Source organism: Lepidochelys kempii, chromosome 22 (genome assembly GCF_965140285.1).
Source record: "Lepidochelys kempii isolate rLepKem1 chromosome 22, rLepKem1.hap1, whole genome shotgun sequence".
Classification (NCBI taxonomy): Eukaryota; Metazoa; Chordata; order Testudines; family Cheloniidae; genus Lepidochelys; species Lepidochelys kempii.
The window spans coordinates 18035966-18063263 of record NC_136401.1 but is presented as its reverse complement, the minus strand read 5'-3'; the positions used below and the strand labels follow the sequence as shown (position 1 = coordinate 18063263).

At 45.7% G+C, this 27298-nt stretch overlaps 2 protein-coding genes across 3 annotated transcripts in view; one reads left to right on the top strand and one right to left on the bottom strand.

The window, feature by feature from the left end:
• BCO2 (beta-carotene oxygenase 2) overlaps window positions 1-27298 on the bottom strand; it is an 82667-nt gene that overhangs the window by 51415 nt on the left and 3954 nt on the right. The gene's annotated exons all lie outside the window — the stretch shown is intronic.
• Window positions 1210-15277, top strand: IL18 (interleukin 18). Its single transcript, XM_073320811.1, has 6 exons — window positions 1210-1305; window positions 10719-10792; window positions 11557-11565; window positions 12836-12985; window positions 14105-14250; window positions 15035-15277. Exons 2-6 carry the CDS (start codon window positions 10726-10728, stop codon window positions 15263-15265), a joined length of 603 nt encoding a protein of 200 aa, XP_073176912.1. The 5' UTR covers window positions 1210-1305; window positions 10719-10725; the 3' UTR covers window positions 15266-15277.

Sequence of the window (27298 nt, the reverse complement as noted above, 5' to 3'; positions counted from 1 at the left end):
CAGTATAAAATAGAAACACAATGTCATCTGGCGGATGTTTGGTAACATGGAAAATGAGTTGGTGGTCTCATTCCTCCATCCTACTGGACTAGAGAAACATTCTCACAATTGGTATTTCTTGGCAATTTCATTACAACCAAAAGATTGACTATTCACACCTAAAGTGGCCCCTCCAGAGCAAGGGAGAGACACTTGCGGGATGTTTTACACAAGTGGGGGGTGGGTGGGAAGAGTATGCACTGATGCTATTTCTGACATCTGTTTCAAAACTGCAACTTCCATCTGTGACATCGGTTACAGAGCAAGACAGCTGATTGTAACAAGTTGGGTAAGAAAACAGGATGTGCCTTCTGCAGGGATGGCCTCAAGCTCCCAGCATTGCATGTGCTGGCATGTCCCACTCTGAAAGCTCCAGCACACTGCACAAACTGATATATTTTGTTTCTTGATTGTGCTGACAAAAGGGGAAGTGATACGGGCCTGCCTGTGTGTATACAGATCTATTGGGAACATCCTGATTTACACTTCAGATTGTCTAGTTGGCTTGATATTTCTCATAGCAATATTACAAGAATCCAGAGTAAAATGCAACAGCTCAGGTCCCCAGATACAAAGCCCTATCATTGATGTTGAAGGAGCATGCCTCAAAATCTAGCCAATGCCGCAGCATGATGCTGGGGCAAGCTGCTAGTTGGAAGTGCCTTCTTTTGGACAATATATAAAACTAAAGTCTGGAAGATGTATGGTCATTAAAGTGTCCATAGTATATGAGAAAACAACTGTTAACTGTTGCTTCTGGTGTCCTGGCTCACTTCTGATTTGGGTAATTCCATTCATTCCCTCTGAAGCTCCAGTTTGATGGGGATTACTCCACACCCTATGTAACTTTGAGCTGTCAGCTGCTGTGTTCCACCCCAGAGGAGGCTGCATTTCAACCACAGGTGAAGTGGTTCCTGGGTCTGGCTTGCAAAGCGCTTTGGGGTCCTTCTGGCTAGAGAACTGCAGCTCCCTAGCAGTATAAACGGGGCAGGAGAGCAAAGGGCGGACCTGGCTTCGAGCATCGCTGCAGCTAAATAACCCAAGGGCAAGTCAGGGGCTCTGCAGGGCGCGGGGCTGAGCTCGACGGGCGCTCGCTGGTGAGCTCCCGGGGCTCGGCGGGGCGGGAGCCCGGCGGGGGACCCCCCCGTCCCCCGCGAGCAGGCAGCGTGCGCTGCGCTCTCCCCGCCTCCAGCCGGGCTGCGCTCCTCCCTCCCCGGCTTCTGGCTGCGCTGCGCATTGCGCTCCGGACTCGGCTGCAGGAGGCAGGTAGGGACCGCTGCCCGGCCTCGGGGGTGGCGGGAGCCAAGCTGGGGCGCTGGCGCTAGGGCGGAGCCCCGCCAAGCGGGGTCGGGAGCCGGTGGTCCGGCCGCTCCCCCCGCGCCCCCGCCCGCCCGGGACCTCTCTGGCTGTCCCGGGGTGGGATGCTCCCTGCGCGGGTGCCTCGGGGCTGGGGCACTGGGGAGGAGCCTCGGCGCAGCGAGCCCGCTCCTTCCCCACGGCACAGCCCCGGCGGCTGGGACAGAGGCGACCACCGGCTTCCACCCAGCGCCGCCGCTTCTCCGTGGGGCGCACAGGCTGCTCCCGAAACTCAGCCGGGGCTCGCTTGCGGCTGTGCCCTCCTCCCCCTAACTTCCACAAGCCAACAGCCGGCTGGCGCCTGGAGCAGCCTCGCCCTTCATTCCCCAACATCCACCTTTGCTTTTAAAACACATCTCCCTTTGGACCGGTCCAGTTCAGGGGTTCTCAGCCTGCCTGGGACAAGAGAGACTGAAAACTGAATTCAACTATATATCCAGAAAATAGATTTCCAAACGGGTCCATACCTCTGTTCGAAATTGTTTAGGGGTCTGCCAATGAAAAACGGTTGAAAACCCACTGATCCAGTTCACGGGGGCGGCACATACGTTTTATTAAAGAGCGGGGCGGGGGGCGGAAGGAGAGCTCTTTTGGGCACTGAGTTAAAGTGCCCAGATAGAGACTTCCAGTGAGAAAAATCTGGCCCTGACCAGCAATCCCTGCTGCTTTGATTCTTACTCCCCCAATCGGCACAGGGGAACCTTGAAACTGATGAAGTGTTGTGCATTTCTTTGTTTGATAGTTTTTTCAGCGTAGAAAGACCTTGCAAAATAAATGTTTACTTATACCAGGGGTTGCCAAACTTACTCACCCTCCAAGCTGCATATGACAATCTTCAGAAGTTCAAGAACGGGGCATGACTGCTGGGGTGGTGGGGTTCAGGGCTTCAGCCCTGTGGGGAGGGGGATCTTGGGGCTGTGGTCTGCCAGGAGGTGTCTGTCTGGATTTGGGGCTTCAGCCCTGCTCCTGCTGAAGTCCCGAGCACTGGCAGGAGTGCCCCACAGGGTTGAAACCTTGACACCCTCTTCCTTGCTGGGCAAAAGTCTGAGGTGACATGGGGTGGGGGGGAAGACATGGGGCCACATACCCTCCCCCCAGATTTTTGCCAGGATTTGCAGGCTCCCTTCAGTCACAAGGTGCCACTGGGCCCCCTCCCTGCACAGCAGCTGCTGGAGCTGGCAAGCTGGGCTGTGGGGAGAGGCAGCAGCAAACAGCTGGGATCTGCAGGGAGAACCACTGAGGGTAAGAGGGAGGGCGTACCTGGGAGGGGCATAACTCAAGCTGTTGGGGGGGGGGGCTTTTAAATTGTTCCCCCCCCACACTCTCAACGGGCAACCATCCTCTCTCTGGAACAAGCCCCTAGCCCCACCACCATGCTGCAGCCAGGGCAGAAGCCATGAGCTCCACCCCCTTCTGGTAGGCAGAGAATGGGGATGCAGGGGGGGGGGCTCTGCAAGGTGCACTTTAACTGTAAAAGAGCAGCAGTTTGGCCATCCCTGGCTTATACAGTAAGAGGCAAATGCTGTCCTCCACACGGAGCCTTCACTTAAGCACCTGCATTTAACAAATATGCCCAGGTTTATTAGTGACTTCAGTCTGCACTGTTATGGTGAGTAGGGTTGGGAGGCAGATAAAGTCCTGTCTGAGTGGAATAGGTTTGAAGGAGGCACTCCGTGTGCTCTGAGCTGTTCACAAGAAAAGTAACATTAATGTGTATTTTAACAAAAGACTAATTGCTGTACAATTGCAGCATTTTGTTTCATCTGCCAGTAATGATGCTGTGGATTTGGAGGAAATGTGGCAGTCTAGTGTTTGAGGATGGTTAGTTCCATGGAAAAGAGTGACATTTAATAACATGAGAGCAATGTGCAGAAAGCTTCAGTTTGAATCTAATTTGTGTAGAATTTCTCACCCTTAAAAAGATGCCCCTAATTAGCTGACTTTTAACATAAATTGTGTACTTTAATTTATTTATTTAGATTTGAATAATAAAGGATGCTCATAAAATACTGAATCATAGAAATATGGGACTGGGACATGCATAGGTCATATAATCCAGTCCCCTGCACTGAGGCAGGACCAAGTATTCTAGACCATTCCTATAGGCATTGACCCCAGCAATTAGACTTACAGTTGCAAATAGTGGCCACTTAACACATACAAATAATGAAAAGCACTTTTCATCTCCAGATCTGGTGTTTGCTGGTATGATCAGATTTACCAAGGAAACATTACTGTGGTTAGTGGAAAGGCATCTCAATCTCAATTTGGAGGTGCCAGGTTTGTCACCTCTGAAGTGTCAAACCCGCAGGGCAGCTTGGTTAACGTACAGTTTTGCTCATGTTCTCACCAGTTTACAGAAATGCTTGTGTCAGACCAGTGATGAAATGTCTTGCAGCATTTCACAAAGCCAAGAAAATAGACCTAGCTGTTGCCTGAGTCAGTTTTCAGAAGGGTTTTACTTCTGTAAATTTAAATAGAGCAACCAAGAACAGTTAATTCCAAAATATAGTTCAGAAAACTGACAGAGTTTCATTAGAGTACAGACCAGAGAGCACGTTTGTGTTCTTGTGGCTCAGGAGAGAAAAATGGAAAGTAACAAGAAGGGAGGGTTTTAAGCCATGTGAGGTAACCTGTGCTGTGTATAGTTTGCATCCGATGAAGTGAGCTGTAGCTCACGAAAGCTTATGCGCAAATAAATTGGTTAGTCTCTAAGGTGCCAAAAGTCCTCCTTTTCTCTTTGCGGATACAGACTAACACCGCTGCTACTCTGAAACCTGTCAGTATCTTTAATGGTTAGCAAAGCTATTAAGGATGCAGATGGAGGTTTCCCTGTGGCAAAGCAGCAGGGAATCCAAAATCCCAGTAAATCCACAGTGCTTTGGACTAGACTTTATCTCTTCCTACCTGAGCTGAACACTCATTGTCAGAGTGGGCCACTATTCAAGGCTAGCCATAATGAGGCATTGGTGTTTTCCAGAAAGGAATTTAGATTTATTCTACCATCAAACTCCCAAATTTGTTTGTATAGTTACTCTGGGTGCCAATTTGTTTTCCTCTTTTGTCTGTGTTAGATGTAAAAGCAGCAAGTTGAGGACAGTTCAATAGTAGGATATAGACCATTTGGTTATAATCCCTTTACAAATTATTAAGAGTAATAAAAAAGGCAATTTCTAAACACAAGATATAAGAGCCAAGAAAGAGTAAAGTGGTAGACATAGAAAAAAAAAAGTAAGAGCGGTAAACAAGCCTATTTCAGAAGGAAATAATACATTCAGGAAAACTCGCAACTGCCTACTGCTCCTCATCGAGAGAGAATACCAAGCGATCTGCAGTCTCTCAAACCACCCTGAAATAATTCTCCATTTAGGCAAATTATTTGACACCCCCCATAATTATCCTTCACTGTACCACTTGTAATTGAGGCACAGAGGAAGAGAAGTGTTGGTATCTCCTTCTTGCACATATCCTCTTTTCAATCAGTGATGGTGAAAAGTAGGGTACAGAATACAAACCTATATCCCCATGGAAGCCCCACTCTGCAGATTTACCAAGACGGTATCTTGGAAAGAAAGTTCCCTTACAGGGAGTATTCATGAAACCAGGCCCACTTCAACTCCTTTCCTACAGCCATACCTAGTTAGCTGAGCACTTCTCACAGAAAATCCTTCTAACACTTATACCAAGTTGTAGTTTGCCCTTGAGTGGAGAATTAGTTAACCCCATCTGAACCCTCAGTGAAAGCAAGTTAGATTATGAGATATACTTTTGGAAGCATGCATGAGTTGGGTGTTACTACAGCATTCCCCAACAAACAAACGAGAGCCATCTCACATCATTAGTGTTAACAGGAACAAGGGAAATGATTAATATATTTTTATAGGAGAACAAACGTTTCAGAGGTTATGTACAGTGTGAAAAATTGCATATGCCTGTGAAGAATTCAGCATATAACAATACATAGTTAGGTACCGCATCTTGGAGATTACAGATTGTGGGTTTACTTCTACAGCAATATATCCAGACAGCTAAGAAGCTAATTCTTACCCTCCCGATATGCTTACTACTCACTGTGATTAAAGTGTGACCAACACCTCTTACACTGGAGAGGGGAATATGAACTTTAGGCCTGTGGCCTTTTGGGAACTATAATTTAGTAATTGCGTTATTTGTATGTAGACACTCATTTGCAATCTGTTACAGAAGATTGTGTTTTGTTTCTAGTTAGTTAGCTAGACAGTTAACCATCTAGTGAAGAGAACCCATTGAGGACATCTGTCACCCTACAGTTCATGGTAATTTGGGGCTCAGATCTACCTAGTTTTCAATATCTTTACTTACATGAGGAGTCTCAAGCAACAGGAACAGCAATCTCAGTTGCCAAGAGGAAGAACAAACACTGAAGATTTAATTAAGGACATCTGAAACTGGGCCTGTCTGAAACTCACTCTTCTGGTAGAGTTTAGTCACAGCTAGATTAGCAGGAGAGCAAGCAGGAAAAGATTAAATGTAGCAGTACTCTATTGGGCAGGAGTTTTAATGCCAACTTTTGCTCTAAATTAGCTGATCACTTCTTAAACTGTACAGTAGTTTATTTTTTTGGCACTTTAGCTTTTAAAATCTCTTCTATAATATCCCAGCCTCTTGCCAGACCTGGTGTATTGCACTGTACAACCAAGAAATGTGCCCATGCATACGTACCTACGTGGATTGGTCTCTCTGTTCTGGTCACCAGAGTATTCGGGTTGCCACCATTGCCAGCTAATAGTACTAACAGCAATGGAATTGCTGATTTGGAATCCTGAAACCTGTGGGTCAAATCCCAGGCAGGAGAGGTGACCACATCCCATACGCCTTTCCTGACATGCTGCTAGCACTGAAGACAGGGATGTTTGTGAACTGCATAGAGTCTCCTCAAATCAACCTGTAAAATCTGAAGTCAGACAAAACAGAAGAGTATGGAGTAGCTGTACGTAAAGTGAACAGGCCTGGCAATTTTATGGCCATTACTCGTATGGGCACATGCGTTAGAAGCAGCTCTGGCTCACCTTGCCTTTAGGTAGGAGGGGGAAAAGTCTACTTGTCTGACTGCCATACAAGGTCACTTGAAGAGGCTGTTGCACAGCACGAACCTCTAAGAACATGAACGATCTAAGAGCACCTCAGTAGTTTCAAGTTAGCCATGAAGAGACCAAAGCCCTGAGGTAAGTGGGAAAGCGGGATACCGGGAGGAAGCACAGGCAGGAATGTCTGTGAGGGGAGGGCTCCTGCCTCATATTGGCAATGAGGGGCGATCAACAGGTTATCTCAAGTGCTTATATACAAATGCACAAAGCCTTGGAAACAAGCAGGGAGAACTGGAGGTCCTGGTGATGTCAAGGAACTATGACGTGATCGGAATAACAGAGACTTGGTGGGATAACTCATATGACTGGAGTACTGTCATGGATGGTTATAAACTGTTCAGGAAGGACAGACAGGGCAGAAAAGGTGGGGGAGTAGCACTGTATGTAAGGGAGCAGTATGACTGCTCAGAGCTCCGGTACGAAACTGCAGAAAAACCTGAGTGTCTCTGGATTAAGTTTAGAAGTGTGTGCAACAAGAGTGATGTAGTGGTGGGAGTCTGCTATAGACCACCGGACCAGGGGGATGAGGTGGATGAGGCTTTCTTCCGGCAGCTCACGGAAGCTACTAGATCGCATGCCCTGATTCTCATGGGTGACTTTAATTTTCCTGATATCTGCTGGGAGAGCAATACAGCGGTGCATAGACAATCCAGGAAGTTTTTGGAAAGCGTAGGGGACAATTTCCTGGCGCAAGTGCTAGAGGAGCCAACTAGGGGGGGTGCTTTTCTTGACCTGCTGCTCACAAACTGGGTAGAATTAGTGGGGGAAGCAAAAGTGGATGGGAATCTGGGAGGCAGTGACCATGAGTTGGTTGAGTTCAGGATCCTGACGCAGGGAACAAAGGTAAGCAGCAGGATACGGACCCTGGACTTCAGGAAAGCAGACTTCGACTCCCTCAGGGAACGGATGGCCAGGATCCCCTGGGGGACTAACTTGAAGGGGAAAGGAGTCCAGGAGAGCTGGCTGTATTTCAAGGAATCCCTGTTGAGGTTACAGGGACAAACCATCCCGATGAGTCGAAAGAATAGTAAATATGGCAGGCGACCAACTTGGCTTAATGGTGAAATCCTAGCGGATCTTAAACATAAAAAAGAAGCTTACAAGAAGTGGAAGGTTGGACATATGACCAGGGAAGAGTATAAAAATATTGCTCGGGCATGTAGGAATGTTATCAGGAGGGCCAAATCGCACCTGGAGCTGCAGCTAGCCAGAGATGTCAAGAGTAACAAGAAGGGTTTCTTCAGGTATGTTGGCAACAAGAAGAAAGCCAAGGAATGTGTGGGCCCCTTACTGAATGAGGGAGGCAACCTAGTGACAGAGGATGTGGAAAAAGCTAATGTACTCAATGCTTTTTTTGCCTCTGTTTTCACTAACAAGGTCAGCTCCCAGACTGCTGCGCTGGGCATCACAAAATGCGGAAGAGATGGCCAGCCCTCTGTGGAGATAGAGGCGGTTAGGGACTATTTAGAAAAGCTGGACGTGCACAAGTCCATGGGGCCGGACGAGTTGCATCCGAGAGTGCTGAAGGAATTGGCGGCTGTGATTGCAGAGCCACTGGCCATTATCTTTGAAAACTCGTGGCGAACCGGGGAAGTCCCGGATGACTGGAAAAAGGCTAATGTAGTGCCAATCTTTAAAAAAGGGAAGAAGGAAGATCCTGGGAACTACAGGCCAGTCAGCCTCACCTCAGTCCCTGGAAAAATCATGGAGCAGGTCCTCAAAGAATCAATCCTGAAGCACTTGCATGAGAGGAAAGTGATCAGGAACAGCCAGCATGGATTCACCAAGGGAAGGTCATGCCTGACTAATCTAATCGCCTTTTATGATGAGATTACTGGTTCTGTGGATGAAGGGAAAGCAGTGGATGTATTGTTTCTTGACTTTAGCAAAGCTTTTGACACGGTCTCCCATAGTATTCTTGTCAGCAAGTTAAGGAAGTATGGGCTGGATGAATGCACCATAAGGTGGGTAGAAAGCTGGCTAGATTGTTGGGCTCAACGGGTAGTGATCAATGGCTCCATGTCTAGTTGGCAGCCGGTATCAAGTGGAGTGCCCCAGGGGTCGGTCCTGGGGCCGGTTTTATTCAATATCTTCATAAATGATCTGGAGGATGGTGTGGATTGCACTCTCAGCAAATTTGCGGATGATACTAAACTGGGAGGAGTGGTAGATACGCTGGAGGGGAGGGATAGGATACAGAAGGACCTAGACCAATTGGAAGATTGGGCCAAAAGGAATCTGATGAGGTTCAATAAGGATAAGTGCAGGGTCCTGCACTTAGGACGGAAGAACCCAATGCACAGCTACAGACTAGGGACCGAATGGCTAGGCAGCAGTTCTGCAGAAAAGGACCTAGGGGTGACAGTGGACGAGAAGCTGGATATGAGTCAGCAGTGTGCCCTTGTTGCCAAGAAGGCCAATGGCATTTTGGGATGTATAAGTAGGGGCATAGCGAGCAGATCGAGGGACGTGATCGTTCCCCTCTATTCGACATTGGTGAGGCCTCATCTGGAGTACTGTGTCCAGTTTTGGGCCCCACACTTCAAGAAGGATGTGGATAAATTGGAGAGAGTCCAGCGAAGGGCAACAAAAATGATTAGGGGACTGGAACACATGAGTTATGAGGAGAGGCTGAGGGAGCTGGGATTGTTTAGCCTGCAGAAGAGAAGAATGAGGGGGGATTTGATAGCTGCTTTCAACTACCTGAAAGGGGGTTCCAAAGAGGATGGCTCTAGACTGTTCTCAATGGTAGCAGATGACAGAACGAGGAGTAATGGTCTCAAGTTGCAGTGGGGGAGGTTTAGATTGGATATTAGGAAAAACTTTTTCACTAAGAGGGTGGTGAAACACTGGAATGCGTTACCTAGGGAGGTGGTAGAATCTCCTTCCTTAGAGGTTTTTAAGGTCAGGCTTGACAAAGCCCTGGCTGGGATGATTTAACTGGGAATTGGTCCTGCTTTGAGCAGGGGGTTGGACTAGATGACCTTCTGGGGTCCCTTCCAACCCTGATATTCTATGATTCTATGATTCTATGAAGGCAGGGAGACAGAACTGCAACCTGTAAGCCACAGAGGCCAGCAGGTTTGTGGAGATAATCTCCAGGTTTGAAGATGTAAGTCTTTTGGTGAATAAAGTTTGGTAACATGGAAAATGAGTTGTTATCCTCTGGGTGAAACATTTTAGCCTCCTCTTCTAGATGTCTGCTGGCTCTCTCTAAAGAGGTCGCATCAAGGTCACAGAGCCAGAATTCAACCTGGACTAAAAATATGGTTAAAAACCTGCCCATGAGCAAATCTCCACCACTGCAAAATAAATTACATCCCCCTTCCCTGCTGGAAGCACTGCACCAGCCCAGCCCAAGATGTTTCACACTATCAACTAAAAAGATCCCTAAAACTTTATAGGTCACACTAACATCCGTAGGATCCCAAATTGGAAACAGTTAACCAAATGCACACAAGGTAACATAACTTTTTGCTTGCACAGTAGGGAAGATTAAATGGTGACATGGCATTTTGCTGAGCTATCACCATTTTAGGTTTCTTATGAGCAATTCATTAAATGAGTGACATTTACAAATTTGTAGCTCAGTAGTTTGAGCATTGGCCTGCTAAACCCAAGGTTGTGAGTTCAATCCTTGAGGGGGCCATTTAGGGATCTGGGGCAAAAATTGGGGATTGGCCCTGCTTTGAGCAGGGGGTTGGATTAGATGACCTCCTGAGGTCCCCTCCAACCCTGATATTCTATGATTCTATGAACTACTGTTTAATTAGCATAAAGCACTCCGGGTCTTATTCTTTGTTGCCCTATGTCTTATGACATCATTTACACCACTGCAAGAGTGTAAAAGGTGAAAAACAGCATCAAACCATAATTCTAGTATTTTACATCCAGTGTACACTGGTTTAAATGACACAAGGTACAAGGTAATGGAGAAACAGATACTCAAGAGTCTATGACGGGCACTACAAAAAGTAAAATAAAATAAAAATCAGTCTGCCCTCTCCCCTGTACTAAGTGGTAACGTCAGCCCTCCCACTGATGTGTAGTGAAACACTTCAGTCTCCCTCCCAGCCCTGTTGTGGGCATAACTGTGCACCAGCTGAGAGCAGAGAACTGGCCCAAGTTAGCCCTCTAGATCTGGAGGGTGAGAAGTATTGTTCCCATCTCTGAACCCTTTCCCTTTGCTCTGTTCAGAGTGAAGATGAGCTGTGAAGAGATCCGTGTGTTTGCAGTGAAATTTGGGCAAGACTTTGACCTCTATTTTGCAGGTAACTCTCCTCTTTTATAACTGGATGGGGTGTGCATTTTGGGATTTCTGTGCAGCTGATCAGCACTTGCCATGCAATTCAGTCCATTGCTGGGGTTGATTTATGGACTTCTGTAGCTGCCCACTTTGCTTCTCCATAACCTGTGAAGCCTTCAGAGCAATACTGGTCCTCACAGCTTGGCGAATGACAGTTCTGGGTCTCTGAGTCAGTCTTCCCGACATGCTCTTTAAGAAGTTAGTGGAGCCAAACCTGCTTCTTGAGATTCAAGCGAACACTCTAAGGGCTTGTCTTCACATACAGTGCTACAGTGCAGCTGTGCCCGTGCAGCTGCACCCCTGTAGGGCTTTAGCGAGGCCACTGCTATGCTGACAGGAGGGCTTCTCCCATTGGCAAAGTCCATCCACATCCCTGAGCGACGCAGTTATTTTGATACAGGTCTGTCATGTAGACCTGGCTTGAGTCTTCTGTAATTTCAGCTGTTAAAATGCTGAATTGTTTTTAAATCACTGTTATTCTGATTTCACTTCAGTTTCCTCATAGGCATCAATCTGGAGCATTGCAGACTCAGTACCTCGGTTGATGGGCTACTTGCTGCTTATACGACATCTCCAGAGAAAGGATAATTGGAAGGGGTGATGGTTGTGGTGGAGGTGGGCTTTCCAGCTTACACTGGGGAATGAAACTGGTTAGAAAACGATCTGTTGTTTGTATACAGTCTAACAGTTTTTTCTCTTCTCCCCTTTCGTCGCTCGCTTGGAACACAGATGATGAAGGTAAAGTTGAAATCTGTTTGACATTTATGACTCTGGACTCAGCTAGTGCTGATTCTGCTTGCCATTCCCAACACTGTTGGCTAATCCCCCCCATGGTGTTCATCAGTATTTGGTGGTGACCTTAACACACGAGTGGTGGGCATGGGAAAAACTCCCTCCTTCCTGAGTTCATTAAGTGACTCCAAGTCAAAGATGTTCTGCAGCTGAAGCAGCTCACCTGGCACACAGGTGGCTTTGAGGATCGGGGAAAGGCCACCTATAGGATACTCCACCCACTGTCCTTACCTGTATTTAGCCTTCTCTTCTGAAGTCTAAACTGGAAGAGCAAATGCACATCCTGGGCCATCTTCCAATGATGGAACATGTAGAGCAGGGCTCTTCAATCTATCACATGGAGGCTCTCCCTGGGCACAAACTGGTTGGTGGGCAGTTTGGGGACAAGAGTAAAGATGGAATCCACTAATCTACTTAAGTCCGTGCTGCGATCCACCAAACCCAGTAAGCACCTAAACTCACTTGGTGTCGAAGTTTTTCAGAGTAGAAGTTTCCTAGATGCCTAAGTTTCTGCCTCTAGGGCCCACACCGCTGCTTCACACTAGGCGTCCAGACATCTACCTCCCACCTAAGCCCTGGAATGATTCACAAACTGGGAGACAATAGGTGGCTAAATGCCTCACCCAAGAGGCCCAAGCCAGCAGGTGCCCTCTGAGCATGCCTACTTGATCGGCCCCATTCAAAATTCAAGGGAGGAGGAGAAGGTACTGCCTCCATCCACTCTATAATTTCTATCACGAAAGAGTCATTTGGCCAGAGAGCGAGAGAATAAGTCTACTACCCAGCTCTTTGGACACCCACCTGAGGGGCAGGAGACCCTGGGTCCAATCAACCTGCTCCAATCAGTCTTTCAATATTTATCCACAATGGAACAGCTTCAACAGGAGAGATGGAGAGAACCTTACATCAGAATTAGTATCCCATTCTTCAGTGGTTAGCGCATCTCCTGAGAGGTGGGATACCTCTGTTCAAATCCTTTCTTCCCCTCTGTCAGGGAGGGGGGAACTGAATCTGGGCCTCCCACATCCCAGCTGAGTGCTCCAACCACTCAGCTAAAAGTTATAAAGTGGGCACCACCAACCATTTTGTATGGAACTAGGTCAGGAGACAGGCTAAAGGGGCTTTCTGGCACTCTTTGGACTATACCCAAGTCCCTAGTTGTTTCTGGGAAGAGTGGAGTTAGTTGTGACTGTCTGATTAATGTATATATTAAAAGGTCTGGAATGCGACAACTGGAAGAAGGAACACTCCCTACAGCACCAGATCTTTCGAAACACATCTAATCAGGTACTCGTGGTACAGCCAGGACCAGAGAATACTGTCACGAATGTATTTGAGTCTATGGCAGATCAAGAGATGATACCTGGTATGATACTTCTGGTTTCTACATGTCCTATAACAACTGTTTCCTCTAAGCTGTGCGCGTGCACACAGATCCTAAACCCCACTCACACGGCAAAACCCCGCATGCACAAAAATTTGCACAGAAGCACAACAATTTAAACAGACGCAATTTTTTGCACACACGGCCTGTCAAAAATTAGAGGGAACATTGCCTGTAACCATTGCCCCAGCTCTTCATTCCAGGTACGCTTTTGCCCCATGTACCTCTTGGATTACCTCAGCTAGACCCAAGTTTAGCAACAGTTTCTAGTAATTGTAGTTTGTCCTTAATGCCAGCTAAGAACAGAGCTAAGCTCAGATAAAAGACATCAATCCTCGCCAAAAAAGATTTTGCACATTTTGGAGGTCGGCCAATCTGAGTACAGCTTCACATCACAGCAGAAGCCAAAGATCAGAAGTTCTAGCTGTGGGCAGACAAAAGATCAGGGAATTCCTCCCCCCCACCTACGCCCAAACATTGTCCTGTACCACACCTATGAAAGAGACATGTGGCTCTATAGCCTGAAACTAAGCCCAGGGGCTAGGGAAGTGCTGCAAAGATTTCTAAAGACCTCTATCACAAGCAAAGTTCTGAATCCCCATTTTGTATTAAGTGTCAGTGAGAAGCATCATTTTATATTGAACAAGCAAGGCAACGTATCTGGCACGAAGAGCAATTCGTCAGTCTCTTTTGGTGTGCATCAGCACCATCTCTACATGCCCCCACTTTTTTCAGTTATTCGTTCAGTGCCAGATTTCCAGATCCTGTTTACATTCAACATGAGAAGGAAATGCAACCCTCACCTTGTGCATGTGCTCCAAGGGATTTGCACACTGACATCACACTCTCTAGCCCTTAACTCTTTTGCCCACAAGATAACAGAAGTCCAATTGAATTTTTGTCATCAGCAGTCACAGGGCAGTACACAAAACAAATCCCAGCTCCATTCAGCTGTAAGGAAGGTCATGGACAGAGGCTGCTTGTGGTGGAGTAGTAAGATGCCTGGATAATAAAACTGTTGGAACCCCTTTACGTCTGTTTTTAAATGGCTGTTTGCAAACTTTCTGCACAGGTTCCTAACAGTAAGTACTTTGTGTTTAGGATGCGGAGTGCATTTCACCATCCATTATTACAAAGACTACACATTGGAGGAAGGGTTGCCTGTGGCATTCAGTGTCCTGGTAGAAAACAAGACTTACTGTATGTACTGCACACATGAAAGTGGGGAAAAGACTATTCGATTTAGGGTAAGTAAATCCCTCTGTTTCTAGTGTTTGCCTTAACTCGACAGTTACATCAGGAACCCAAATTAAGAAAAAACTTAAACATGCTAGACTGTGTTTCTCAAATGTGGCCACCTGGGGATTTTTCTGCGGCCACAACAGCCTCATGGGCGGAGATAGGGATGGGGGACAAAGCAGCAGCCCGTCCCTACAGCTTCCAGCTGTTGCTCTTGGATGCACTGCCTTGATGTTTGCTGGCACCACCAGCAGGGGATTGGTGCCATGCACCGCACAGCCTCCTGGGGACTCCAGGCAGCACATCTTCAGGCACATGGGGCCGTGGTTTGTGCTCGATGTGGGAGGAACCTTCAACACCTCAGGCACCTGGTGAGTTCCCAACCCACCTTCCCAGGCGTAGAGGGGCTTCGGGCTTCAGCTTGCCGGGGCTCCAGGAGAGGGCTTCAGCCCCGGGGCTCTGGGCTTAAGCCTCCCCATCCCCACCCACAGCTCCAGTCCGGTGGCGGGCTCCAGACTTCAGCCCCTGGGCCCCAGCTCTGGGCTTCAGCCTGGGGCAGTGAGCTTCAGCTTCGGGCTTCAGCCTTGTGGCAGTGGGGCTCCAGCTTGGAAAAACTGTCAGAGGAGCCACCAGCAAGAGTTGGTGGCCGCACTCTGAGGCAACCAAAAAATCTGTTATGAGAAACCCTCTGCTAGAACATGTTAAACTGTTCTTGAAGTAGAGATGTGAAAACTACAGACAAATGTCAAGTTTTTGCACTGGTAGTTAATCTGCATATTTCCTCCATTTCAGGAAGAAGAAGTTCCCGGAGAAATTCATGAACAAAGCAGTGACATCATCTTCATCCAAAAGTCAGTTTCACCAATACACACAAAAGCATTCAAATTTGAATCTTCACTAATGCGAGGCTACTTCTTGGCCTTTCAGAAAGAAGAGGACTTAAGCAAACTGATTTTAAAGCAATGTGAAAATGAAGACCAAGTGGATGAATCCATATATATGACTGTCTCCCAAATAAACTGATTTGATAACGTACCATACACAAGCAATATCTTGGCCATTTTTATCCAACTTTTATTACATAAGTGGTCAAATTATCTCTATGCTAAACTGTGTAACCACTCGAACACACAGCCTCCGGGCACTGAGTTAAATTCCTCGGGGTTTGTGCTGAGTTTATTGACTCCAGGACTAACACTTTTCAATTCTTACCTGCAGCTGAGAGCAAATACTGAAACATAAATTGGCGGACATGGAGCTTAGGAATTTTATGATCATAGAGATGAACGTCTGTTGCTAGTTACAACGGCTTCTATGGTAAGGCTGCTATTACCACAATGCCTTCTCCAAAAAAATAAAGCAAGTCTTTGCATAAAATTGTCATTGCCAACTTTTTGAATTAAGTATTACATTTGGAATTAAATGAACTTTTTGATTTTTTTTTTAATGAAGTGTCCATTTATGTCTCCCTCTATCACAACACGTAAAACTGAAGTAGATTTTGCAGACTCCTATGAGGAAGACTCGCTGTCTTTCTATCCATCTGTGCCGTAAAAGGATGGGTCCGGGTCCGACAGACTCCGTTTTGTACTAGGAACTGACCACATGGCTAACCTTGTCAGCTTAGGCACATATATAAAGGGGAAGAAACCGTATTTTAAAAGGGGGTGTTATGAAAGGCTACATCTCCCCTACACGCTAGGGGTGTGATTTCCCAGCTCATTTACCTATACTTGTGATAGCTAACGCACAAGTACGAATAGTAGTGTAGCTGCAGGATTGGGGGAGCAGCAGCATGTCTTAGCCATGCTGAGCACAAAACCCGTGGGTACGTACTCAGCCCTACTAAGCCATGCTACCTCAGATACTCTGTACACATGCTAACTCTCATCAAGCTACCTAGCTTACAATTAGATATAGCCTGAAAAAGGTGGGCTGTCTGTCATCATATATCAGCAGGAAGGACCCTGCCTAGCCTAAATGCTGTCCCAACCTCAGACTTCCAGAAGGGTGGAGGTCCGATTAGGGGAGGAGGCATCTCAGGACTTTTAGTTTATTTTACTAGCTCTCTGGTGCTTTATAAGAGCACTGACTGTTGTTAAGAAACTTCTTTGCTAAGCCTGTGCTCCTTGCTTTCCTGTCACACTGTCCCCAAAAGGGTTAAACTAGAATGCAGAGTGCCTACAGCTAGGTAGAAGGGGTGTGGGGGGAAGAGAAGGGTATGAAAACAGGTGCAAGGTCTGAGGCAGCTGGACTGCAGAGTGCCACATCCTGAGGAAGAGGTTAGAAAAGAGGGTTGAAGCTGGGTATAAACTCTACAGCCAAAGAGCTAGAGACCGGGACTAGACTTAGCCCAGACCCAGTTGGCTTCAGAGTACACTTATGACACACCAGTGATCACACAGGAGTGAGACAGGGCTAGGCTGCACCACACGTCACTACACAGAGCTCTACTGGGCTTGTGTAGTCGTGGCAGAGCGCTGGGAGAGAGCTCTAAAAAATCCACCTCCACAAGGGCCGCGGCTCCCAGCGCTGGTGCACTGTCTATACTGGCCCTTTACAGCACTGAAACTTGCTGCGCTCAGGGGTGTGGGTTTTTTTGCACCCCAAGCGAGAAAGTTGCAGCGCTGTAAATTGCCAGTGTAGACAAGCCCTTAGTGACAATAGCCACTTTATAAAAGGCTAGAAATTTGTATCTGAGAGTGGAGGAGTTGCCCTCTAAACTGCAGGCATGGAATTTGCCGAGCCATGAGAGCTGCACCCCAAATATAGAAGTCCAACTACACGTATGGGGGACAGTAACTGTGAATCAATTAAGAGCAGGCTCTCACCACTATCTTTCACACCAGCCCAAGAACTCAGTTGGGGCCCATTATCATTCAAACATTTATTATGCTGGACAGTTGGCAAAGATCCCATAAATAACTACAGATGACTCATTTCTATGGCTATTGCATCCTCCCAAGCAGGAAGCCATTATACTGACAGGCAGCCAGCTGCAGTGATGATTTCACACAAGAACACCCATATTTGAATTCTTATCCCAAAGACAGCTGTGATACTGACGCTGCCCTAAAATGCTGAGTAGATTCTAAAACAAATGAGATTTAGACCTTATGTGTAAATCTTAGTAGTCAAGAAAGGAATTAAAAATTTAAAACCATCTTGGGTAACATGAAACAACTTCATATTTCCAATCATTAGTTAACGAGACTGACAGTAAAAATAAATGTAGGCAATTTTCTTGCTTGAAAAATCCCATATAAGTCCCCCCTACCCTCCATTAACCTGGGCTTTGGAAACCTCTACACAGTCACAATGAGCATGTAAATCAGAGATCACTCTCTTTCCTATTTATTAACAAACAGAAATAAGTATGATGTTGCAGAGAGTTTAAAATCCACGTAAGGTGGCAGAATATGGCCCCTCTTCACATAGGTTGAGGGTTTTGGGTTTTGCCATTTGACTTCAAGACTGTCTCTCCCCTGTGGAATCACACAGGCAGTACTCAGGAAAAGTGGGTGGGTGGGTTATATTTTCTCCATGAGAGAGAATGCTGCTGACAGAAACAGACAATTTCCATTTGCACTGGTAAACCACATGCAGCTCATAAGTCCTGGAAATTAAGCTGCATTGAAACATTCTTTCCTTCTGTGTTTAGAATGGTTCATAAACAGAGGACAGTCTCAGTAACAACACTCAGCACTGGATCTATTCAAAACATTGCATAAACAATGATTTCTTCCTAAAATAATACCTTCTTCAAGACAGAGTGGTGAGAAGATTTTAACTGTTTATAGCAGATAAAAATGACTGTCAGAATCACACACACACCCAACATTTGTAAATTCTTTATTGTATAGATTAACAAAAAGTCTTCCCTTTTTCAAACTGACTCTCAGGGCCCACTCAGAACATTATGTGAGGCACCTTGTGTACACTTCACTAATTGGAACACTGGAAACAATGGCTGAATCTTCCCACAGCCAAATTCATTTTACAAAATGGGCAATTAAACAGTAATTACACTGCAGCGATCAAAACAATGCAGCCACGGAAAGGGAAAATGGGTTGCAGCCATCCAAGACTGTTCCTGATACAATAACTCTACTAATTCAACCCCAATTACACTGTAGCTACATTAATTTACTCTTGTCTGAATCCAGTTCACATCAGCCTAACTCCTCTCTTCTGGCAGAGCCCCACTTCTAGCCCATTTTTTTGCTACGGATATTGGCTTTTGCAATACGGAGCCAGCTCAAATTGTAGATTTCTACCCATGCATTATGGATTCTTAATTACTGTTTTTCTCTCCTTGAATGATTTAGTAACAATATGATGAAGCAGAGGCAGCAGTGAACAATGATGTTTTGCCAGCAGTTCGGTTGCATCTCAGAGGCTCCACAGCATAGCCACAGCCTTGCAGATACCCACATCGTGATAGTTGAAGTAGCAGAGGCCTGCAAAGGTCACAGCTGAGAGTACATACAGACCTGTATTGGCCAGTTTAATAGATGGCTCCCCATGGACATAGTCAGTTATAACCTGCCCAAGACCCCTACAAAGAAAGAAAGAAAGAAACATGCTGAAAAGAGATCAGAGCAGTCCCTAATCAAATCTGGCTGGCTTTCCTGGCCACCATCTATGGGGACTTTCCCTGAAACAAATGCCCTTGTAACACTCACATGTCTCAGTTTCCACATCATCTGCCTAAACTGAGCCATGTGCCTCCACTACTCAGAGGCTTTTGCTGGAGAAAATGACCCAATTCCTACTCAGCAGGCAGCTGTAGGCGCTCACAGAACAGTTTGTGCTGACTAGTGATTACGGAGCCAAATAAAACTTGGCTACTAACCCTTTTAACAGTATCTAGGAAACACACAGCTAAGAGCTATCCCATTAATGAGTAAATTTCACTCCCAAACTAAGGAACAGTAACAGTGCAGAAGATCTAGCAGGATTCATTGTGCTAAAGCAGCTGTCACTGCGAGGCGGGGAAGAAATACCTGTTTTACCTAGATGGGCATTTTGATAGCCCCGGGTCACCAAAAGGCAGTGAGAGGACTATAATTCACACAGAAGAGGAGGTGGGGAAGTCAGGAAGCTACAAGCCACAGAAAGAATCAGAGGAAGTGCAAGGGGTGACAACTCTCAAACTGCTAGAGCTATGTACTGCCACCAGGTAGTGGAACAGGGTGGTGGTGGGGGGGTCTGATTGGTTCCTATCTGCACCCCTGGCTGTTCTGTATAAAGCCCCATAAAACACAAGGAGAGCAAATATGTATCCACAGGCAGCCCTTATGACCGCACCTTAGATAACTTAGCCTTTGACTGTTTTTACTTTGAATGGCAAAGTCAGCCTATAAATATTACACGCCAAAGAAGCTTGGTCTAAGATCTAAGTGACTTCAGGTTTCTTGTGCAAATAAAGTCAGATTTTGTACTGACACTCACTTCATCAATCATCATGGTTGGCCTGTCAGGAGTGTGTGTTTTGCATGTGGTTTATGACAATACTTGCTGAGTAGAGATTTATACCTGAAGGTCTGAATGTATGGAGGTGCAGTGCAGAGCCATGACGCAGGATTTTAGCACGCCCCCCAAAGTGCCAAGTGAGAGCAAAGGAGAAAAACCAGAGGAAAAGTCTGCAAATGCTGGAGTTTCAGATCAGCCATTAGTATGGGCTCTCTGGTTTGTCACTGGGATTACAGTAGCTTAAAGAGCCTTCCCTTTTTAAATTGTCCCAGCAGCAATGATGCACTTCAAGTCCAAAGCAATGGCTCCAAATGTAGTAAAATCCCAGCCCCCCAGTAGGGGATGAGGAGAACACCCTACAAGGGTGCACAGGGATCTTTCACATTCCTACCTCTATCCATCACAGGAAAAACATGACAGGAGAAACAGAGGAATGGCATGACTGACACACACTGGTCACTAGCGCAACAAGCCGGCTGTTTTTAGCCATCTTAGTAACTGAAAGTTCAGCTCCCCTACAGACCTCTAAACAGCTTAAGCCCCTGTAACCTTTGCTTTGGAAGTGGAGAGTTTCTTACTATCAGAGAAACATTTTCAAACTATGAACCCCCATGTGCAGGGGGAGGGTTTCATTTTCTGGCCTTTCTCCATGAGTCATAACAGAAAAGCCAAGACAAAGAGTGTTTATCCTGGAGCAATAGATAAGTGAAACTGAACAAGTTAGCTCTCGTTTTTTTGCTGGGGAAAGCCCCTAATTGTCTGCACAAAAAAGGGTTTTTTTTATTGTGGACATCCAGTTTAGAATTTACTATCCTACTCTTTGCAGAATCACCACAAGGTAGTCATGGAAGAAATGTCAGCATTTGCAAATATTTTTACTCACAAGGAAGCCCAGACAGTACAACTCAGTATCCTGCTACAAACCATGCCATGTCATATGTAATATCCCCTAAAACAGGAACCACCACTGTGACAGTGAAAGGCTCACACACACAGGATGCAGACACCTCTGTAGGAAATCTTAAGTCTGGTTTCATTTCAACACTTCCCTCGGCCCTATAATTGTATTTAGCAAAAGAATTCCTAACAGTGATGATGTTTCAGAGGAGCAGCAAATAGGCAGGACCCAGATTTCACAGCTGCAGGGGGAGCTTCTGCCATTCAGCAAATCACAGGGGTCTGGCACAGCTATGAAGGGGCAAGACTGAGACCTCTCAGGACATTTCTCTTATATTTAGGGAGCACCTTTCATCCCAGAGAATCCCGAAGTGTTTTTCCTACCGATATACAAGCTATATCTAACAATTCACCTTAACTCTGACCCTTGGGGAGTTGTATGCCATGTTGTTGCAACTGTGTCAGTCCCATAAAAGATATTATTACCTCACTCACCTGGGTAGTTGAGCAGTCTGCCACTTTCTAGACATCTGGTACACCATAAGAATGGCAACACTGTCAATTAGGCCTACCACACACCTGTGGAACTCCCCAACAGGAAGAAGTGAACAGAGGAAATTCCAGTGTATGGGAAAGATGACTAAAGAACTACAGTCAATCGGTTGCAGTCAGCAAACAGATATTTCACATGGGCCAAACAAAACACAAACCTACAAACTTCAGGACCTCAGCCCCGTAAGTTCAAGATGAATGCTCAATAAGTCCTTCACTCTCCATCGTCTTCTCACTGATGAGCTGCCAAGCCTGAACTACATCACAGAACCCTGGCAGACTGATACTGCAGTTTCAGTGTCATCTTCCCTTGACTCTTTGCTCCTCTCTCCAACACAGCATGACAGAGCACAAATCTGGAGGTGAAGTAGCCAATCTACTCCCCTCCTGGCTAAAAAGTAGGAGAAGCTCTCTTGAGCTAAAGTCCGCTTAATCTGCAAGGAGAGAGACTATACTCATCTGGGCATCCTACTCATCTATAAGCCACCAGATAGAAAAGTCTTCCCAGAGGAGCAGAAAGAAATGCAGTCTGACCTGGTGATGAAAGTCAGAAGACTCATCATCTTGACAGATTTCAACATTTATACGGATGATCATGTCACTAAAACAATTACCCAATGTCTCCTATTCAAACTTTCCACTATAGGTAATTTCTGGATGCATGCGTACACAGCCACACCATGAAATGAGTATGACACACACACACACACTCTCATGTCTGACCTCCAGGTAGGGAAAAAAGCTCTCTGTTACAAGGCAAGAAACCACCACAACCAAACCCCAGGCCTGAAAATTCTTGGGATCCTGCTAAATTCTAAAACTTAGAAAACTCTATCCAACCAAGAGGCCAAGTAGTACAAGAATTAGCAAGACACTCCAGCCACTCCTTGCTGCTGCCATAGAACACTGTAGCATGATAGCCATCTCTCCAGCCCCCCTGCAGACCACTATGACACTCATACAACCTGCAACTTGAAGAGTAAAAGATAAGAAAACAAACACTGGTGGTGGAACATGCAGCCTGAAAAAGGAAGACAAAAGGAATGTCTACAAATCTATGCCACTACTGTACAGGAGGCAAAGAGCCCACCTCTCCTTTGCTGCAGAGGAAGCAAAGCCATCCTGTATAAAACTTTCCCATACCATAAACCCAGACTGTTCCTTCCAAGCACAGAACCTCTTCATGCTAGGGATTACCTTATTTTACAGAGAAGATCAACCTCATCCAGGAAGACCACGTGGGTGAGCAACAAGGTCAAGAGCAGGACCAGATACACACACCCTTCTTCCACAGAGCTTCACGGAAGTTCTGAAAATCAGGTCACCGCCCCCTGTGACTCCAACTCCTGTCCTTCCTGGATAGGAAGAGACATGGGAACATCCGAGATCCCTACTATCAGATTGTCAATACCTCCTTTGATTAGGAAAATCTAATATGCACCCTAACCCAGGCAATATGCCAACCAACACTAGAATAAACCACTGCTTGACACCAAAGACTTCACGGTGTCTGAGCCCCCTTCGCCTAAGCAAACTAATCTAGTAGCTAGTCAGACAGTCTCCAGTGTTATCTGTCACATGCCAGTATCCTTGATCCCTCTTAGCCAGGACCTGGTGAAGAGAGAGGACTTTTTGCACTGGAAGATTACCTGGTTGTGGACAAGGGAAGTATATCCATAATGCTGAGGGACCGGTCTCGGGTATCTAATACCGGCTCATCACAAAAGATTCCTGTCCCATCTCCAAGAAGCTGTAGTGGGAACAGACACTCCTAGGACAGCTCAGATTCTTCCTCTCAAACCAAACCCAGAGGATTATTATGGGACACTGTTCCTCTACCCCCAAAAACCTTCACCTGGAGAGTTCCACAAGGCTTGATCTTCTCCCCATTCCTTTATCAATCATATCAATACGAAGCTGTTAAAAGAGTTGGTGAGACAACTTGGGCTGAAATGTCAGCAGTACAGAAACAGCCATCTCTATATCCCCTTTATGTCGAATGCAAACAGTAACGTCTCCAAGCTTATTCAATACTTGGTTGAAATCAGCACCTAGATGAAGAGTAACTGGCTAAAGCTGAACCCAAGTGAGACCGAGGCTGGTAGGAAGAGGGAAGTATGCTAAAGTACTTCTCTCTATTAGAATATTCCCCCACTATTGAGGGCAACTGTCCTCAGATTGTCTTAGGATACTTTTGGGCTCCTCAGTGCTTTTGGATGCCCAAATAACTATGGCAGAAAATGTCCACTTCCATCGGAGATAAGGTGGGTGAGGGAATATCTTTTATTGGACCAACTTGTGTTGGCAAGAGAGACAAGCTTTTGAGCTACCACAGAGCTTTTCTTCAGGTCTGGGAAAAGTACTAGAGTATCACAGCTAACTGTGTAGCTCGAAAGCATGTCTCTCTCACCAACACAAGTTGGTCCAATAAAAGATAATCCCTCACCCACCTTGTCTCTCCAATACCCTGGGACCCACATAGCTACAACAACATGGCATACAACAATTCCATCTGTGGCGGATTAGAAGACAGCGCCCCTTCCTGTCAAACAAAGACTTGGCCACAGTGATCCACACATACATGATCTCCAGGCTGGATTATTGCAACTCATATCTAATAATGAAGCCAAAGACCCGTATAGCATTTCACCTAGTACAAAACATTGCGGCAGGTCTCTGTCTACATGATTCCAGTGCTCTGTTCTCTGCAATGGCTCTTCACTGAATATAGAGTCCAGTTCAGAATATGTCCTGACAGTCAAAGCCTTCCATTGGCCTTGCTAAAGCAACCTAAGAGACCTCCAAGGACAACTACTTGCCTGCCAGTCAGGAGAGGCTGGTGAGTGCAGAAAACAGAACTTTCACAGGAGCTTGACCTAGAATTCTTACATCAGACAGAAACCACAAGCCTCAGCACAATCAGAATTAAATGTCAAAAACATTTATTTGACTAGCTTCCCTTCAGTGAGTCATGCACTCGCACATACAAATACTAATCTGATAAAAGTGTCAAACCATTTGTCCTACAGGCTGAAAAGTAAGAATGATGCTATTTCCATTTTAAAGTACTTGGAAAATGCTCAGTTACTAGAATGATGGGGGCTACGTAGACTTAGAAAGGTAACAGATAAACACACCCTCATGGATGCAACATCCTCTGGTCGAAAACTTACAGCAGTTTAACAGCTATACAGCCACAGGAAGTGAAAAATACTGTACCCAACTGAAACTGAAAAAGGAATTTAGGGAGGTAAAGTGGAGTTACCCAAAAAGATATCTGGCCAGGATTCAGGACCAACATCCTGACTCTCGCAAAAATGCCAGGGGATTAACAAGCATGTATAGTCAAGACTGATTTTTGTCTCACCCTAAAGATGGCATCTCCAGTAATACAGTGCCCTCTAATGCTAAGCTGATGCCCAGACTCTGTACTGCCTTTGAGGAAAAAGAGCTACCAATAAAATCCTGAGTTTCCCTTGGAGGTCTTAGTTAAGCACAGATCTGTCCTGATTCTGCTTTAGGGGTATGCTCTGAAACAGTCAGATCTGAAGGCCATATATAATCTACTAGCCAAAGACAACCAATAGTCCCCCTTAGGTAAATTTTCCTACTGTCTACAAAGTATGAGATATGGATAAGGAGATAAACCCAGGAGACAGAGTGAAAGAATGCTCTCCTAATAGGAGTATCTACTCTGCCTTCTAAATGAAGAGGCAAAATGACAAAGAAGGTACCAGGTGTTAATCTGGTCAAGGCTATAACATGCTAAGATGCCAGTAACAATAACACAAGGAATAAGAGTTTTGCTCTTGAGTTTTACCAGGTGTTCCAATGTGAACTTTCTGATTCACATAGATTTGCTGCTCAGCTCCTTTGCATCCAGGACTATAAGCCCAAAGAGTAGCTCTGGCTGGTCCTGGTGAGACATCTACCAGACTTTTTTATACCTACGCTTACCAGTGACTGTGGAGTGTGAGGGCTGCAGCCAGTGAATAGTCCATGGCAGGTCCAGGATACAGATAGGCTGCAGGGAGGAGACCCAGCAAGAGGACACTGACAGCTCGCTCACTCGTCCAGTGCAGAGATGCAGCCTTGGAACCGGCTGCAAAAAAAAGCATTTTCAACACAGAGTTTCTGTGCACAGTATCCCAATCTGAACAATGGTTAACTCATTCTGACCAGCTTTGTGCAACTAGGTGCTTTCTCAGACCTAGATACGCAGCTCTTACCTGGGCAAAACCAGGTTGCCTTTGACTTCTTACGAATATTGTTTGTAGCAATAACATAAGAATGACCATACTGGGTCAGAACAATGGTCTATTTAGCACAATACCTTGTCTTCTGACAGTGGCCAGTGCCAAATGCTTCTGAGGGAATGAACAGAACAGGGAAATTATCAAGTGATCCATCCTGTCATCCAGACCCAGCTTCTGACAGTTAGAGATTTAGGGATACACAGAGCATGGGGCTGCATCCCTAGCCATCTTGGCTACCAGCCATTAATGTACTTATCCTCCATAAACGTATCTAATTCTTTTTTGAACCCCGTTATACTTTTGCCCTTCACAACTTCCCCTGGCAATGAGTTTCACAAGCTAGCTGTGCATTATGTGAAAAAGTACTGCCTCTTGTTTAATCATACCTGTTGTCTACTAATTTCACAGGGTTACCCCAGGTTCTTGTGTTAAATATTCCTATTTTAAATACCGCCTTAAATGGTTGTTTTAAATATCTCCTCTGAATGCTCCCTCTGCTGTTCAGAAAGTAAAGTTCCTTTAATTAGGATACAGACAACAGACTGAAAAAGCTGATAGATGAGGCCAAAGGAAATGCCACCTTTGTTTGTTTCATGGCCTGCTGGTCATTAACAGGCCCTTTCACAAACACCACTGAACAGGCATTTTTGAAAACAATAGTAAAGGTAGTTGCCCTAGTGCATAAGTGTATCAAGAACTGCCTGCAGATGCAGTGCTTGCCGGTTTTGCCTCCCTGTGGCCTTCACTGAGGGCCCTGCTCAGTACATGACAGTTTGAAAGGAGTGGATGAACAACAATGAAGCAGCACAACAGGATGGAGAGGGAAGAACACTGGGCACCAAGATGCATTGGTTCTATTTCTAGTTCTCCCATCAACGGTGTGATCCAAGGCAAGCCACCTCCCTTCTCTGTGCCTTAGTTTTCTACCTGTGATATGGGATAATGATATTGAAACTCCTCCCCTTTCTTTGTGAAATGTTTTAAGACCTATGTATGGAGTATGCTGTATCTGTTAAGTATCTGATACATCTGTGATAAGATCATGAAGAGCTGAGTGCATGAATTAGGATTGCTGTTATCTTAACAAGAGTAGGGGCTGGAACCCCCAGGTATTCAGTGCCTAGAAGTAGCTTAAGAGGCCACATGATCTCAATCCTCTTCCATAGACAACTACCAGAACACAGTTCTGTTTGCACACAAGGTGACTCAGACAAGCACAGAAGTGGTAGTTTGGGGTCTTTGTACCTTGCCTACTCTTCCTACACATTTTGGACACCACTAGAAGAAATATGGTTCTAAGAGATGTTGACATATACTGAGGGAAGCAGGACACCTTACAATACATGGGCATTTAATAGGCGAGAGCTAACAGCATAAAGTTACAAAGAACTGGTTTTAAACACACATCAGATCACTTGTCTAAATTCTTACTGCTGTTTGATCAACCTGAAATCATGAGCTGGAAAAGAGATTTAACGTGAACTGTACCAAAAAGAAGACATGGAATTTCTCCTGCTCTGCACAGGGTGACCGATATTAGAGAAGAACTGCTGTGACAATGGAACAAAAAGATCACCAGCAAAACAACTGTAGTAGACTAACATGCTACTACCATGAACTTTGAGAAGTACTTTCCAATGTGCAACAAGTTTCTTCTTGACATAAATGTAGCAAACTTTTTTTGAGTTGGACTTGTTTACATATTGAGACTGTCCAAGGCCGCGTTGTTTCAAGTAGACATGTTCTGTGGAAAGAACTGTTAACACAGTGTGAGTAGTTTCCATAGCTCGAGAAAGTAGAAAACTTGTAGGGGAAAAGGAGTGGGGGAAGCGTGGCTGTCACTTTTTATCGGTTTGTTTGGTTTGTGTCTGCATTC

Excerpts from the sequence above, each read along its gene's own strand:
- IL18 (XM_073320811.1), top strand. The coding sequence starts at position 10,726 with ATGAGCTGTGAAGAGATCCGTGTGTTTGCAGTGAAATTTGGGCAAGAC. Across the intron at positions 12,986-14,104 it reads AGATCAAGAGATGATACCTG|GATGCGGAGTGCATTTCACC; the intron begins GTATGATACTTC and ends CTTTGTGTTTAG. Across the intron at positions 14,251-15,034 it reads AAAAGACTATTCGATTTAGG|GAAGAAGAAGTTCCCGGAGA; the intron begins GTAAGTAAATCC and ends CCTCCATTTCAG.